General features: G+C 43.1%; 1 protein-coding gene across 1 annotated transcript in view; it reads left to right on the top strand.

Moving 5' to 3' along the window:
- Positions 1 to 16,697, top strand: part of LOC126419406 (lysine-specific histone demethylase 1A-like) — a 93,453-nt gene that overhangs the window by 26,313 nt on the left and 50,443 nt on the right. Inside the window, exons 7-8 of the mRNA XM_050086595.1 lie at positions 802 to 984; positions 2,696 to 2,908. Of these exons, the coding sequence (XP_049942552.1) occupies positions 802 to 984; positions 2,696 to 2,908 (396 nt within the window). The remainder of the gene's footprint in view (positions 1 to 801; positions 985 to 2,695; positions 2,909 to 16,697) is intronic.

The following is a 16,697-nucleotide window of genomic DNA, read 5'->3' on the forward strand; positions in this document are numbered from 1 at the left end:
GTGGCCCATAGTAGGGCTGTTTGGGAATGTGAGGGCAGGCATATTCTCGGTCAGAGTTCTTATCAACCATATCTGATCACCACAAGGGAGGATGTATTGTAAACTGAGCACATGGTAACCACATCTGTGCCTGCAACCTGAGAACAAATGTTAGAATCCCTACAAGATTCTGTGTTATCCCGCACCATTGGTCAGAACCTGGCAGCAGCCAGATTAAGGAATTGTCATTCTGTATGCAGGATGCCATTAACACCAATACACAAATGTCTGTGCTGGAGTGGTGACATGACCAGGAAGTGTGCACTGCTGATGAGTGTCACACTGTGTTCAGTGGTGAATTGTCTTTCTGCTCTACCCTGGATAATCATTGTTGCTGAATATGGTGGTGACTTAGGGAGTTGTCCCATTCTCCCAATGTTTTGGAGAGGCCCAGCAAGTATTACTCCTGGTAATGGTTGGTAATAATTGAGGGAACTGTGACATCAGAACAGTACATGTGGACACCCTATGTCCTCAGTATTTCTCAACATGGCAGTGCTCGTCCACACATGGCACGTGTGTGATATATATAGAGGTACTCCTGTTACCAGCAAGATCTTTATCTGTCTCCTCCCCATCTGGATGCTCCCCATTTTTTGGCAGACTGTGAGTGTACGTGTATGTTTTTCGAGGTGGACTGTTCTATTATGCTCATTCATGTAAATAAACAGTATATAGTTTTCCAGTTTTGAAAGTACGATCCATTCATGTAAGATTTTAATTTTCCAAGGTAAATTATTTGTGAAATGCTCTTATTGGCAGGTGGAGCGTGAATTCAATCGTCTTCTTGAGGCTACAAGTTACTTGTCTCACCAACTTGACTTCAACTACGCTGGAGGAAAGCCTGTGTCTTTGGGTCAGGCTCTTGAGTGGGTTATTAAACTTCAAGAGAAGAATGTGAAGGAGAAGCAGATACAGCACTGGAAGGCAGTGATTGCATTGCAGGTACTACAGAATTATAAATTTCAGTATTAAAAGAAGGCAGTTTGGTACCATGAATAAAGATGAGAAAACAGACATCAACAAGGTCAGTCAATACTCATAACAATAGCCATTTGGGTGTTGAGATCCACAGACAATTCAGAATTCTTAAGCTTTTATTTATTTATTTATTTTAACTGCCTTCAAAGTCATTTAAAAGTAAAAAGCAAAAAGAAGTAGAGAATTAATCCTTCAGTAAAATACAATTTCACATTTCTGTATAATGTGCTATTATTTTTTAATATTATGAAATATTTTATTGTGTGATTGTTATAGATTTCTTGCATTTTGGTTATGAGAAATACAGGGTGTATCAAAAAGAACCATCCAATTTAAAAAATTCATAACTATTACATTATTTGAGATACGGGCATTAATAATGTACTGTTGGAAAGAGCAAACTCCCAAGTTTTACACAGTTCCCGCTAGGTAGTAGCAGTGTGTCCGCTTCAGTTCTAGTAAAGATGGTGTCAGGGCAATGGAAAGCATTTTGTGTTCCACGTTTTGCGCAGTGCGGGTAAATAATAACTGTTCAGCGTGACTTTCGTGCTAGGTGTGGTGTGCATCCTCCTACAGCACAGAGCAGTAGACGATGGCGTGAACAATTCTGAGAAACAAGTTGTTTGTGTAAAGGCAAATCGACGGCTGCCCCTGAGTGTCTGCATCCACCATAGTTTCACAAGTAGTCTGCAGACAACCATTCGCTATGCAGCTCAACAGCTTAACATGCTCCCAATGTCCGTCTGGTATGTGTTGCATCGACATTTACTCGTGAAACTGTACAAAATTCACCTACTGAAAGCTCTTTATGAAGGTGACAAACAGCAACATGTGGAGTTCTGTAATTTTGTTCTTGGCAACATGGAGGATGACAGGTTTCTTCTACACTCAGTGTTTAGTGACAAGGCAACATTCCATTTAAAAGGAAACATGAACCATCATAATGTGAGAATATGGGGTACAGAACAACCAAATGAAGTTGTACAACACGAGAGGGACTCCAAAATTTAATGTGTTTTGTGCAGTTTTACGGGGAAAGGTGTATGGTCCATTTTTCTTTGCTGATAACACTTTTTCGGGAAGCACATATCTCTAAATGCTTGAGAACTTTCTCTTCCCAGCATTGGAGACTGATTCGAATGACTTCATTTACCAACAGGATGGGACACCGCCACATTGGCATCTGGAAGTTCAGGAATTTTTAAATCAAAGGATTACTGAATGCTGGATCGGATGCACTGGACCAAATAATTCAGCTTTACAATAATGGCCTCCACGGTCACCAGACCTGACTGTATGTGATTATTTCTTGTGGGAGTTTATGAAGACTCTGTTTATGTGCCTACATTACCAACAACAGTGAAGGATCGGAGACATCATATAACAGCAGCTGTGGAAGCTGTAACGCAAGACATGCTCGCTGCAGTGTGGGAACAATTTGAATACCACATTGACATATGCCGTGCATCTCAAGGGGGGAAATATTGAACACCTATAGGAATGTATGGAAAAAAAAAAACTTTTTGAGTTTCCCATTCATCAAAAAACAAGATTCATTGTATATGTTTATTAGTTTCAGAAACACGGAGGTGCCAAATCGGATAATTTTGTTTGATACACCCTGCATATTATTTTATTTGTCACTTGAATGAATATAAATTGCCTTTGAGTACAGGAGAGGCTGGAGGCTAATCAGCATCAGATGTTGGCTCTGAAGGACAAAATCCAAGAACTTAGTCGCCAGTACAAAGAGCATAGTGAAAATAAAGTGGTGCGTGATATCACACAAGAATTTGTTGTAAGATCCGAACTGCGTGACCTCAAAATTGCCTGTCGTGAATGGGACCAACTGTTGGAGCAGCAGCGAGAAATTGAAGAACGGCTCCAGGTAAATATCACTCATTGTGCTCTTAAAAGTTTGCATCTACAATTTAACTCCATTTTTGTTTTGAGCTACTAAGGGGAGCTACAAAATAATTTTTTTTCTTGATGTATGAAGCAATATGTAGCCTCCAGTTTTGATAATCCATAATTTTGTATGTCGATGGTTTTTGCATCTTGTGCAGCTCCCACTCAGTAGCATCTCCTGAACGCCAGCTCCAAGGCGCCATTGGATGGGCCCTCTCCCATGACTTCAAGTATTCTTCCTCCAAAACACGGGTTATGCAGTTTTGCAGTCAAACCACAGTACACCCCGATCCTGAACTTTATATTTAGGCAACCTGCACTTAGTTGTTGCGTCACAGTCTCGTTTCGAGTCCTTATTTTTGATAAAAAGCTGACATGGCTGCCCCATATTCACCATCTGAAGATTACCTGCATGCAGAATCTGAATGCTCTCCACCTCCTGGCCCACATATCTTCGGGTGCAGACCATACTACTCTTCTCCATCTTTATTGCACTCTGGTTTTGTTCAGACTAGATTATGGTTGTCAGGTTTATGGCTCAGGAGCACCATCCATTGTGAAACTCTTTGGGTGCGTCTGGCTATTGATGCCTCACACATGTTCTGCTGACAGTCTCCTCGCAGAAGTGGGGATTCCTCCTCTGCAAATATGATGGAGCAAACTCCTGGTCTCTTGTGCAATCACCATTCGATGAGTCCCTGATTATCCTGTGTATCCTGTCCTCTTTGCAAACAAGGGATGTCTCGCTCCTTATACCCACCCTCAGGTGGTATTGTCAGTTGGAATGCATCTCACTTCCCTCTGTCAGAATCTCCATCTCCACTCATTGCAATGTGCCCCATGTATTTCCTCCCGAACCGCCCCTTGGATGGTGTTAAGACTGACCTATTCCAGGGTTCTAAGGTCTCTGTCACCCCTACTATATTTTGGTATCTTGTACATTCAATCCTTCAAGAGTTCCAGGGTGCTACTATATTCTACACTGATGGTTGTAAAACGATAGATAAGGTGGATTACTCTTTTACATTTCCTAGTGGCATTGAATGCCATTTACTTCCAGGATCGTGTAGAGTGTTCACAGCAGAGCTGCTAGCCATTAACAGAGCCCGTCATTTTGTTTTCATAGGCCTGCCCCCCACAGTGTTTCAGTGAAGCTTCACTGAATGGGAATTCTTGCAGGCTCTTACTTCTTCCCATGACACGGCCACAGGCCCAGATTCCATCCACAACCAGATGATCCAACACATCACTACTCAAGGTTAAATCTAACTTTGGCTCAGAAGGGGGTAAATTATGCTGCCACAAAAGGCTTTGGTTACTTACCTAATAGCATCAAAAGTCTGACAGATAGCCATACAGCATTTAAAAAGAAATTAAAAGAATTTCTGAATGGCAACTCCTCCTACTCATTAGATGAATTTTTGGATATAGTAAGTGGGTAATTCCTCCCCCCCCCCCCCCCCCCCCCCCCCCCCCCCCCCCCCCCCCCCCACCCACTGTTGTAATGGCGACCAGAATGGTTGCGGGGTTTTAGTGATGGAAACGCGGCGGGACCCGCGGAGCGGCCTGTGAACAACAACAAAACAGGAGAGGACGGACACATCCAACGGAGGACCTTACGACACAACAAGAACAGACAATAGAGTCGCGAACCAAACAAGACAACAACGTCCACTCGTATAGAAACACAAAAGTCAATACGCTGTCTGAGGCAATACGTCCTGAGACGCACGCGAGGTTAGACTGGCAGGTTGAGCAACAGGCAGGCGTTTAAGTACATGATCGGGGATGCCGCTATCGGCCGCTGCAACCACGTGTTCCCCTGTGGAGCCCTCACTCTAAATGCGGGCCAGGAGGCGTGCGCCGCCACAGCTTATGACGCGATGGTACAGAGACCTCTGTGGGTCTTTGACGTCCATGACGTCTGTCGGAGATTCAGATTCTGCGGCGCGTGGTACCAGACCTCACAAAAACAAAAAAAAATTAAGTTAAATTAAAAATATTAAGTGTCATGTAATATTTTATATAATGTAATATCTTGTATAGACACCTTTTATTAACCTGACACGTTCCACATCATTATGAAGTGTTGTATTCATGATCTATGGAACAAGTACTAATCTAATCTGTACCTTCTCAGTGAGTAGCTTTCAGGCTACAGAGCGATGCTAGCTTGCAGGCTGTAGACCAATGTTACTCTCGTCACCCTTTGATCTCTTCTGTCCATGATATTCACTCTGCCTTTGGCCATGCTGCCTGCTCCTTTGTCTTCTTCTGGGTCTGAAGTCATGTGGTCATCCCAGGAAATGAACTGGCTGACCATTTGTCTTGAGAGGCAGATACTTACCCCTCCATTCCTTTCCATGATTCAAGGTGCAGATATGTTGATACACATCAAACCTCTCGTTGCCCAAAAGTGGAATGACATCTAGTGTGCTACTGCTCTTCGTAATAAACTCTACACAATCAAGGAGACTACTGCAGTTTGGTGCTCTTCTGTCTGTTCCTCTCAGAAGGAGTCCACTGTTCCTCTCAGAAGGAGTCCACTGTCATGCCATCTGTGCATCGATCATACTAGGCTCATCCATTGTTTTCTCTTGGGTAACAAGCCACCTCCACAATGTGCCTGTGGAGCCAGACTGACGGTATCCCATATATTGCTGGATTGTCCCCTTCTTTTGGTCCTTTGTGCTAAGTATAACCTTCCAGATTCCATGTCCTTAATATTAGCAGAAGATTAACAGATGGTTGAACTGGACCTTAGTTTCTTATGTGAAAGTGGTTTTTATTTTCAGTTACAAGGTTTTGTTTTGCTCCTGGAGCATGGGCAGGATGGTTGTGTTGGAGGCCTCTCTCTGTGTTTTCTAGGTCTGGGACTCATGGCCACTCCCCCATGCAAAGACCGCTCTTTTATTCCTCTGTTTTTCTAGTTTTTAGATTTGGTCTACCCTTTTATGCCTTCCCCTGCGTGTATTTTAATTTCTTCACTTTATAGTTTGACCCCTCTGACTGGATCTGCCCACTTTTAGCGGACCCTCTATCTTACACAAGAAACTTTTGAATCACAGGACCGATAACCTCACCATTTAGTCCCATAACCCCTCTCAATCAATCAGTTCCATGCTGCATTTATTTTTGAGCAGGAATGTCAAAATATTTATACTACTATTTGTTACTTTATTTAAGAATCGTGTTTTACATGATGAGCACACAAAGAGAACAGATACATACATGGTGTCTTTAAAAAAATCGAAATTTTGCTATAACACCTTTATTGCTTTTTGTACAACATTTTAAGCTTTGTGTTCCCCCTAATATAGTCCCTTCTACTGGCAATACACTGCTCCCATTCTCTCTCCCACTTTTGAAAAGCCTCCTGGAACACATTTTCTGGGATGGGATGTAGGTCTGTTGCGCATTGTCTTTAACATCCTCAGTGGTTTGGAAACGATGCCTTTCAATGTGGTTTTAAGTATGGAAAACAAGAAAAAGTCTCCAGAATGAGAAGTTTCAGGAAAAAGTCTGCTAGCTCTATGTCTGGAGAATACAATGTATGGGGCATAATGGGATTGTGATGTTTTGGTAGATAGTGCAATCAAGAAGTTAGCTAGATAGGGCAGTCAGAGAGTTTTCTAGATAGTGCAGACCAGGAGTGATGCAAGAGCCAGTGCATTGTCATGATGCAACTTCCAAGTATGGTTTCCGACAATTCAGGTCTCTTCCTGTGCATAGCATCCCTCATGCCCATTAGGATTCATCAGCAACTTCTTGAACAGGTAAATGACAATTTCTACAAATGACAGCATGAACTCTTTTGATATGGTCATCATCTGTTATTGTGGAAGGTGTCCGGCATTGAGAATGTCACCAAATGATATTCTACACTGCTGAAAACGCTTAAACCATTCCTATCGCTGCGTCCAACTTGTACAGTCCTCACCGTATGCTTGGCGAAGCAAATTTTGCCTTGTTTGCAGCAAAATTTCACACACACACACACACACACACACACACACACACACACACACACTGTTTTTCAAGCTCTTTAAGTGTCAGTTTGTCACTAATCCGATGCACAGCTTGTGCACGTGCTCACTTCCATGGCTGTAGCTTGCTTACTAATGGTTTGAGCAAAATGCAGCAAACAGTAGTTTGTTGTCTAAACTACAGTAGTTTGTTGTCTAAACTACATGTGCTCAGTATGTACTTCTTCTGCCAGTTGACACGCTATTTCAAAAGCTTGGTGTCTTTTTGAGCACATCTTTTATGTCAAGTTAATAGCTTCAGAAGCCGTAGATAGCCACAGCCATCTTTTAGGAGTGACGGTTGGAGGGATAAAAGAGGAAAGGGATAAAATAGGAAAGACAGAAAAGAGAGTGGAAGAGAAATGCAAAGAAATATTTCAGAAAATAGTAAAGAGCAACATACCAAGTATGAACTGCACTTGAATAGGAATGAAGAAGGTTCAAAAGAACAATGGTGGGAGCAGCAGAAAAGAGTGTGGAAGAACCATTGATCACAAAAGATGGAAAGAAACACCCTTGTGTAATGATAGAGGTAAGGGAGCAAGTTGCAAAGAAAAACAAACACTCCATTTATGGTTTTGAGAAAGGACAGATGAAGCAAAAAAGTAATACACTGAGGAGGAAGAGGAGGAGGAGGAGGAGAAGAAGAAGTTGGGGAGAAGATGAAATGGATAGAAGAGTATATGAAATTGATGGAAATGAGGGAAGCAAGATGGTCGTCTATGAAATGATTAAGGCTAAGAAGAGAGGCATCATGTAAAATGTCAGGGTGATCAATAAAGAATGGAAGGGAGTTGAGAATGTACAGGAAATTAATGTTAGGAATATTTGGAAGAGGTACTGAACTGCAATGGAAATATGGAAAAGTAAAAGGAGCCTCCTGGGGATGCTGAGAGGGGCCTAACCCGGACAAAAGATAGAACAAAAAGACTATGAGAGGAAGAAAAGGGACTGAATGAAGTAAGTGTGGTGATGGTGAGAGCAGCTGCCATTGTAGGAATTTACTGACTCTGCCAGGTCATGTGAACAATAGGGAAAGAAAAGAGGACACTTGAAGACTGGAAATAAATAATCATAGTGTCAATTTTTAAGAAGGTTTGCAAGAAATTCTGTCAAAATTGTAGGAGAGTTACTTTAGTTGTATCATGCTGTCAGTTCTGGAAACGAGAATACAGAAGGAGAGCATAGAGAGAGGAACAGCATGGGTTTAGACCAGGAAGGTCAACAGCAGGTCTAATTTTTGTTGTAAGGTAACTCCAAGAGAGAGACAACCAATGTGGTGAGGATTTAGGAATGGTGTTCCTTGACATTGATAAGGTGTATAATAGTTTGAAAAGAAGCAGAATCTGGGAAAACCTTGCAGGAAAGGGCATTGGAAGATTGACTTTGAGAAGAATGAAGGAAATTTATCAAGGAACAGCGAGTTGTGTAAAAGCTGGATGAGAGAAGACAGACTGGTTAGAACAAAAAAATGGGTTGAAGCAAGGGAGTACACTATCCGCGCTACTTTTCATCACTGTTATGGATGAGATAATAGCAGGAGTGGTAGTGTGTATAGGAGATGGAAAATAAGAAATCAATGTAATGGTTTCGGAAAGTGGAGCAGGAGATGTACATGAAAGGCTAGATGTGTGGTAGGAAGTAGTGGGACGGTATGGTGATGGCGCAATTATGTATCACCAAGAAGCAAGCAAATGTTAATACTAAGCATGTTATACTCCAGTACTCATGTATCAGTCAGAAATGCAGGTAATGAAGAAAAGGCTTATGAGCACGGTACATGTTTGCAAAATGAAATTTGAAAGAAACATGATAGGACTTACTGGAACGTATAGAGTAAGGAGTAAAATGGTGAGGGGAATGGTGAGAGAGAAGGCCATGCAAGACACAGAAAAGACAAGATTAACGTGCTAAAAGAGTGGAAGTTGACAGGATATCAAGACAGTGTCGTGAAATAACAATATAAGATAAGAGATCTAGAGGAAGAGTGAGAGACAGGTGGATTGTAGTGAAGGAATGAGTGAATAAGACAGGAAAAGACTGGGGTAGAGTTGAGGGGGGAAAAAAGTTGAGAGTACAGGGAAACATGAAAATACATGAATCCATGTATCTGCACAAGATGGCAGTAACTCACGCATGTGCAGAACGGAGTACTCAGGAGTGTGCTGTATGCTTGTTATTTTATTGTTTATTATTGTTCAGTCTGAAGTCAGCAGCTGACATCAGGACTTTGTACTGGAGCTTTCGCACATTTTTCAGTGCATAAATTCTCATAAATGCAGTAATTAGGCAAATCCAATATTTTTCCTGGAAGATTTCATGTTTTTTGAATTGCTATTGCGAAAAGCATTCTTTGTGCTAATGGCTTCATATTCTGGAAATGGAATGCAACAAACAAGGCTTGACCATTCTAATCCAGGTGTACAGCGAGGATAGTTATCTGTATGATCCTCATGACCCTCTATATCATAATAAGGTACATTGGCAATAGTTTATTTCTGAGTAAATAAGAATTTAACTTTACATCTGTGACTTTCAATTTGTAGCGATACAAAGCGTCTTAATTGATAAAAATTCATGTTTGATTAGACTGCATCTGTTGCTTTATTCCAGCATGCCAGGAAGGAGAAACTGGCAATAGTCGACAAGGGAGTTCAATGACAAAATATGGAATTACTTCGCACATTACTGTGTCACTTGAGCGAGTTCCTCCTGTATCATCGACAGAAACTTGTCAAAACTAGCCACATCTTTTCTCATGATGTTCCAAAATGCCCACAGATCTTGGAGCTGCAGTTTGTGCAGTTGAGCAAAGCTACTGTGCCAGGATGACATAGTGGTTAGCCCATCTGCCTAGTGAGCAGGAGGCTCAAATTTAAATCCTGGCCTTCGTACAAATTTTCATTCGTCACTTCAGTCTGCATATGTACATACGGAGAATTGTTAAATGGTTTGTATGAAGTTTTAACACAGTTAAGAAGAATGATTTCAATGTGACAACCTGGTAATGTTCTTTCAATAATGCTTCATCATCATCATCTATAGTTTCCAGCCATTCCTCCCAAACAGGGTCGAACCCAACTTATGTCTGATTTTCATCATCGTCATTATGCCCCTTCTTTTAATGATTAAGGCCACTGTCAGGGCGAGGGCTCAAAAAAGTAACTGTCTCCTCCAAATGTGGAATGCTGTATAGATAAAAATTTATTTAAAAATGTGCTTGTGCAAGCAGGTGTCATTATATAAAACAATTGAGTCTCTTAAAACAATGTACAGAATGAGTGAAGAACAACTTTACTTTCCTGTTTGTCATTTCCATGAATATCTCATGTGTATCATGTAATAAGGTGACATGAACCAGTCTGTAGTTCCAAAATGTACACTTAAGGCACTGCTGCAGAGGTTTTGTCCGTAGGTGCATTGTGTAATATGGGGCTTTATATTCCTAACAGATCCAGCCAGGAACGAAACTGTAGATGTAGATGATGATGATGATGATGATTTCTTGAAAGAACATTATCAGTTTGTCACATTGAAATCACATTTGTTATCAGTGTTGAAAATTCACTCAAACCATTTAACAATTCTCTGTATGCATTTATGCAGACTGAAGTGACAAATGAATATTTGTATAAAGGCTGGGATTTGAACCCAGGTCTCCCTGCTCGCTAGGCAGATGAGCAAACCACTCTACCAATCTGGCACAGTGGCTATACACAACTGCACGGGCTACCCTAGCATTCCCCCTCCTCAGTCAAAATTCTCATTCATGCCTCAGTCCACTTGGTTCCCTGTAAACTCAAACAACATTTTCGTTCTTCGCTTCAGTTTGCATATTTATCATAAATGCTTGAGACTCAGAAAGGTCTCTGGAACAACAGTTCATTTAATTCTCCATATGTTCTCTATGTCCTGCCTCCGAGAAGCTTTATGCCGTTGTTTTTAGGGTAGGTGATTTTTGAAGCTCAGGATATGACGTCACCAAGCTCTCATCTCATTGCAGCATTGTTATGATTGAGATCAGGATTAAGTAGTATTTACTCTTATACAGATGAACACTTTAAACTCTTAGTCTGCAAATTTTTCTTGCTTGCACGTACATAAAACCAACACAGTCGGTAATGGCATAACTGTTTCCCACCCCCATCTCCTCCCACCATCCTATAATGCACATGACTTTCAGCATGGAAGGATAGACTTTTTACACACACACACACACACACACACACACACACACACACAGACAGAGAGAGAGAGAGAGAGAGAGAGAGAGAGAGAGAGAGACAGCAGTTTGTAGATGGTTCAGATAGTTAATGATGGACATACGCTGTCAACATACTAGCAAGCTTCCCCTGTGATGGAAATTCAAACATTCATTCTTTTTTCGTGTTCCGTGTTTCCCATCATGAAGAAGAAACTGAATGGATTTATAATAAGACAAGGTATATATTAACAAAGTGGAACAGTGTAAGAAACTGATTTCATAATGAAACACAAACTGTTATAAACTATTTGTGATTACTCAAGCCAAATTTAAATAGTGAAATTAACAGGATGTTCAGTCTTCTGTTGAGCTTTGGTGTCTCAGTGCTGGGCTACTGCTGCTGCCACCTACATCTTTTGTTTTTTATTTTTGTATCCATACATTTATCTGTCTCTTATATTAATATTTCAAATCAGTCTAATCAAATCAAATGTTCTCTTGTAAGACTGACATGGTGCATTATTTTTTCAATAATTTTCACTCTGTTTTGGAAGAATTATCTACTGTGGATACTTATTATTTGTATGAAAGAATTATCTACTGTGGATATTTATTATTTGTATGGAAGAATTATCTACTGTGGATACTTATTGTGTCATGGCCTGACACCATAAATATAAGAACAACAACACAGATTCGTGACATGTACAAGACAAATGATGAGCACAGACTGACCGGGGCCAGGTACAGAGTATGTTGTGCATATAGACTACTGGTCAGAGCCGGAGCATGATGTTATAAAGAGCATTTGCCTGCCAGGTGCTGCTTCCTCTCGGCTGCAGGTGAACGAGGCATTGGACAGTGATCGGTGACCTCTGTGGGGGCACGGAGCAGCCGAACAGTACACTACTCAAAAAGTGTGATGCTCGTCGTCGTAGGGGTGGTGAAGGTGTACCAATGTATACCTCCTTGCTTGGGAGGAAGAGTGACCAGATACCTGTTCCTCCAGTAGGTACTGATGGTGACACATCCGTAGTGTTGGAAGCTGCTGTCCTGGGTGTGCATAATTACGGGTCCCCCGCAGTCTCCTAAACCAGGGCAGCAGTGGAGTGACCCTGGAGGCATGGTTTAGGTGACGGCTGGGTGCTGTAAACTCGCCAGCCGTGGTATGCAGTGGGAGGGTAGGTGGCATCAGAAGGAAGTGACAGATGCCCACATCAGTGCAGAAGGTGCCCATGTCAATGTGGGAGGTGCCTGTGCCAGTGCAGAAGGTGTCTGGGTCAGTATGGGAGGCACCTGTGTCTCTGCAGGAGGTGCTTGCACAGGGTAAGAGATGCCTGCGGAGGTGCAGGAAGTGCCTGCAGCAAGGTAGGAGGCACCGACAGTGCCTGCATAGGTGCAGGAGACACCTGTGCAGGTGCCGGGGGCATCTGGAGATGCTCGCATTAGTACAGGATGTGTCAAGTGGCCGAGCTGCATCGTCCGCACGGGGGTGGATGCCTGTCGAGAGGGTGGGTAGCTGTGGCCGTAGTGGTGTACTGCCATAGTGAACTGTGATACTGGTGGGTGGCATTGCTGAAGCAAAAATTGATTGTAACGATATGAGGTAAATAACTACTGTAGAAGGGAGTCCTTCGACAGGAAAATGGAGGACAGTGCTGCAACAGTCGCGTCAGCTGTGGGAGGTAAGAAAAAAATGACGTAAGGAAACTCGGAAAAGGCATCAATGACCAACGACCAAAAAGTGACTAAAAAGTGTCCAGCAACATTGTATCAGTCCCTTCCCAAAGTAGCATAGGTGCTGGCCAAGGCAAAAAAAAACAGTGTGCAGTGCCACTTGTTTGTGTGGCAAGTTGCGACAGAAGTGTTCACTTCATAATCGATGTGTTTAAGTGCTGGTTCTTTAGGTACTGGAGGTGTAATCCTGGAGCTAGCAATGGTGAAAGCATCAATAGTGTATTGTGCTCCTGTGGCAAATGGAAGACACAACAATTCTTCCTTTGCAAACAATGGGTCTATACCCAAAGGTCAGCTGAGATAACATGGTGTACTGCAACATAGGGTGGAAAGACAAACTGTATGTCACAGTAACAAAAAATTCAAAAGCAACAAAGTGACAAACAAATTCTCAGTACAAAGAACATTAACAACTACATAAGTGCAGAGACACTGTAGATTTGTAAACTGTAGCATCGATAAATTAATCAGGAACAGGAATTTGATGTTATTGTAGCTTACCAGACAGCATTTTTCAGGAGGCAACAGTTGGAAGCCCAGCCATGCATATGTTTGAGGGTTGAGGAGCAGAACAGCTGCTTCAGTGTCCATATGCAGTTCTCATGTTGCACAAAGCTAGACGGTTCCAGGTGGAAATGCTGCATGGTGCCCATGGTGTTGTTGCCAATGGAGTTGTTTGTTGCAGTGAGGTTTCCTGGTGAACTGCCGTGACTTCCTCTTTACGTGGCAGGCTTGTTGTTGTGCGCTGGTGTGGTTCACGGACAACAGTGAAACCCCCCCCACCCCCCCACCCCCCCTCCACACTGCTTTGATTTGAAAGCACAGAAAATGGCAGTCAAAAAGAAAGGAAGATTGGTTTAACTGTGTGTCTGTCTTTGCAGAGATGGCTGTGGGACTCGGCTATTCGCTACAAGATGTCAAATCAAACTCCTTTCAGCTGTCTAATGTCCAAACTGTTATTTTATTTGGCTACCAGTTTCGGCGATTTACTATGCCATCTTCAGGCCCTGACTGATGTTTAGGAAGATTCCAACCTCGGTTTGGGCCAAAATAGGGATCAGCATTCAAATAATTGTACCTGTAGATTTCTGCTTGATATAGCGATCAGTTCTGCTGAGTTGGCAGGTGATGATTGAAGTGATATCTGTATCGGGCAGAAGTCTACAGATACCAGTGTTTGAATGCTGACCCCTATTTTAACTGGAACCGAGGTTGGAATCTTCCTACACTTCGTTCAGGGGCTTGAAGATGGCATAGTAAATTGCCAAAACCGGTAGCCAAATAAAATAACAGTTTGGAAATTAGATGGCTGGAAGGTGTTTGGTTTGACGTCCTGATTGGTTTAACATCCCATGACATCGAGGTCAGATGGAGCACAAGGTTGGATTGTGTCAAGAATGGGGAGGAAATGGGCTGTGCCCTTTCAAAGGAACCATCTGGGCATTTGCATGGAGCAATTTAGGGAAATCACGGAAAACCTAAATCTGGATGACCGGCTGTAGGTTTGAACTGTTCTCTTCCCACATGGAAGTCAAGTGTGCTATCCACTGCACCACCTTGCTCAGTAACTATGGTCCAGGACAGATCTCAATACTAAAGGGTGCACTGACAAACCACTTCATTGAGCACTAGGCTGAGGATCACATCTCTAACTACAGGGGCAGCATAGGACATGGGAGAGGTCGTAGGTAGAAACATTTCAGAGGCTGATGTGGCTGCTTATGGTACAAGGAAAAATTTGACGCGAACAGCAAGAGCATGGACACATGAGCAATGATAAAAAGACAATCGAAGACCCAAGATGGCAAAGGTGAGTGAAGCTGGTCCTGAAGTGGGGGCTAACAAACAGAACAACTAAGAGAGGGAGGCCTTTCTTGAAAAGGAGGCCAACTAAGATAGCAGGAAAAACATGTGAGGAGGAATCATAGACAAAAGAAAACCTCACAAGTGTTCATATTCATTACCCAAAATATGATGAAGTACCGGCTGAGCCATGAGCAGAAGCTTGCTGAACTGCTGCAGAGTCATCGGATGGTTTGAAACAGTGGTAGTACACTGAGAGGCAGTGCAACCTGTAGTGTCAACATAGCCATGAGGTGGTCTAAGATGGCCGGAAGAAGTTGCTATTACTGTAGAAGAGGTCAAAGTACCACATCCCTGGAGAAGTACATGGAAAAAACAGTCAACCCAGCTGCCCACATGAAAGTTCCAAAGTTGAGCACACAATAGTTCTGTAGAGGAGCACATGGAAGTTCTACCCATTGCTACCCGTGTTCTGACTCCAAACATAATAAAAGACATGATCTTGAGAAACCACCCTCTGTGAGTCTGGGGGTTAGAATAGGCCCGAGGTATTCCTGCCTGTTGTAAGAGGTAAATAAAAGGAGTCTCACACGTTTCGGCCTTTATGTGGTGGTCCCCTGTAGGGTTTGACCTCCATTCTTCAAATTTTTCCAAAGAGAGAGCCAATTGGGGAAGGGCACCTTACATGGTGCATTGTGTCCATCATGCACTGAGACCTCTCGCATCTTTTGTCGACATGGATCTGCACTTCTGCCCGTTCTCCAGCTGTTGGGCAAGGTCACCCTCCTGGGTGCATTTTCCTCCATCCACTGTGCAGTATCGTTTTCTGCACTGACATTCATAATAGACTTCTTTGCATCTGATATCCAGCATGGTAGCCAGTTCGTTGTGGTGGGGCCGCCATGTACCCTGTTGTTTGTACCCCCCTGACAACACAGGGATCGCTCTGCTCATGCCTTCATCGTTAAATCCCCACGTATACCATGGAGCAGATGCTCATCTCCCTGGGGCATCAGGACTCCCGACTATGGCCATCCTGCCAGGTGGCCTTTGCTGAGGCTGGGTGGCGCTCCTGGGGAGGCCCCCAGGTCGGAGTGGGTGGCATTAGGGCGGATGACACGCCATGAAGCGCACTAAGTCATCACTTACTGGTGGTCAAACACCAAAAGTCTCTAATCGTTCACGGGCTCAATTTAATGCACAGATTTATGACCCCAAATCGTTCCCTCCCTGGCCACACCATGGGAGGAACACTAAGTTGAGGATGGCAGCCCAACTTATTCGCCCTGGTACCTTGTATGTTCGAAAGCTGATGGGGAATCTTTCATGACAATGAAGCCTCAGTTTTATGTTGAGCATTTAGAGGACAGGTTGGGGAGGTGGAGGGATTGTCCAAAATGCGATCTGCGTCAGTGTTGATCCAAACAGCATCGTCTGCCCAGTCAGGGGCACTACTCGCCTGTGACAAGCTGGGGGTGTTTATGTTTCCATCACACCCCATATTAGCTTAAATATGGTCCAGGGTATTATATTTCACAGGGATCTTCTTTTGCAGTCTGATGACAAGCTGCGTGCCAATTTAGAGCGACAAGTTCATATCGTCTGGCGTACCCACAGGAGTCCAAAGGATAATCAGATAGCTACCAGTGCCTTCATCTTGGCCTTCGAGGGTGACACATTACTAGAGAAGGTCAAAGTGGTGGTATACCGGTGTGATGTCAAGCCATATATCCCTCTCCCGTTGCAGTGCTTTAAGTGCTGGAAGTTTGGGCGTATGTCTTCCCGCTGTAACTTCCAGCGTCACATGCCGTAAATGTGGATGTCCATCACAACCAAATACTTCATGTGCCCCGCCTCCCATCTGTGTCAACTGTGGAGAGCACCATTCCCCTTGCTCACCAGACTGCAGGATTCTCCAGAAGGAATGTAAAATCATGGAATACAAGACCCTGGACCGACTGACCTACACTGAAGCTACGAGGAAATTTGAATGCCTACAC

Source organism: Schistocerca serialis, chromosome 9 (genome assembly GCF_023864345.2).
Source record: "Schistocerca serialis cubense isolate TAMUIC-IGC-003099 chromosome 9, iqSchSeri2.2, whole genome shotgun sequence".
In the NCBI taxonomy this organism is placed as follows: domain Eukaryota; kingdom Metazoa; phylum Arthropoda; class Insecta; order Orthoptera; family Acrididae; genus Schistocerca; species Schistocerca serialis.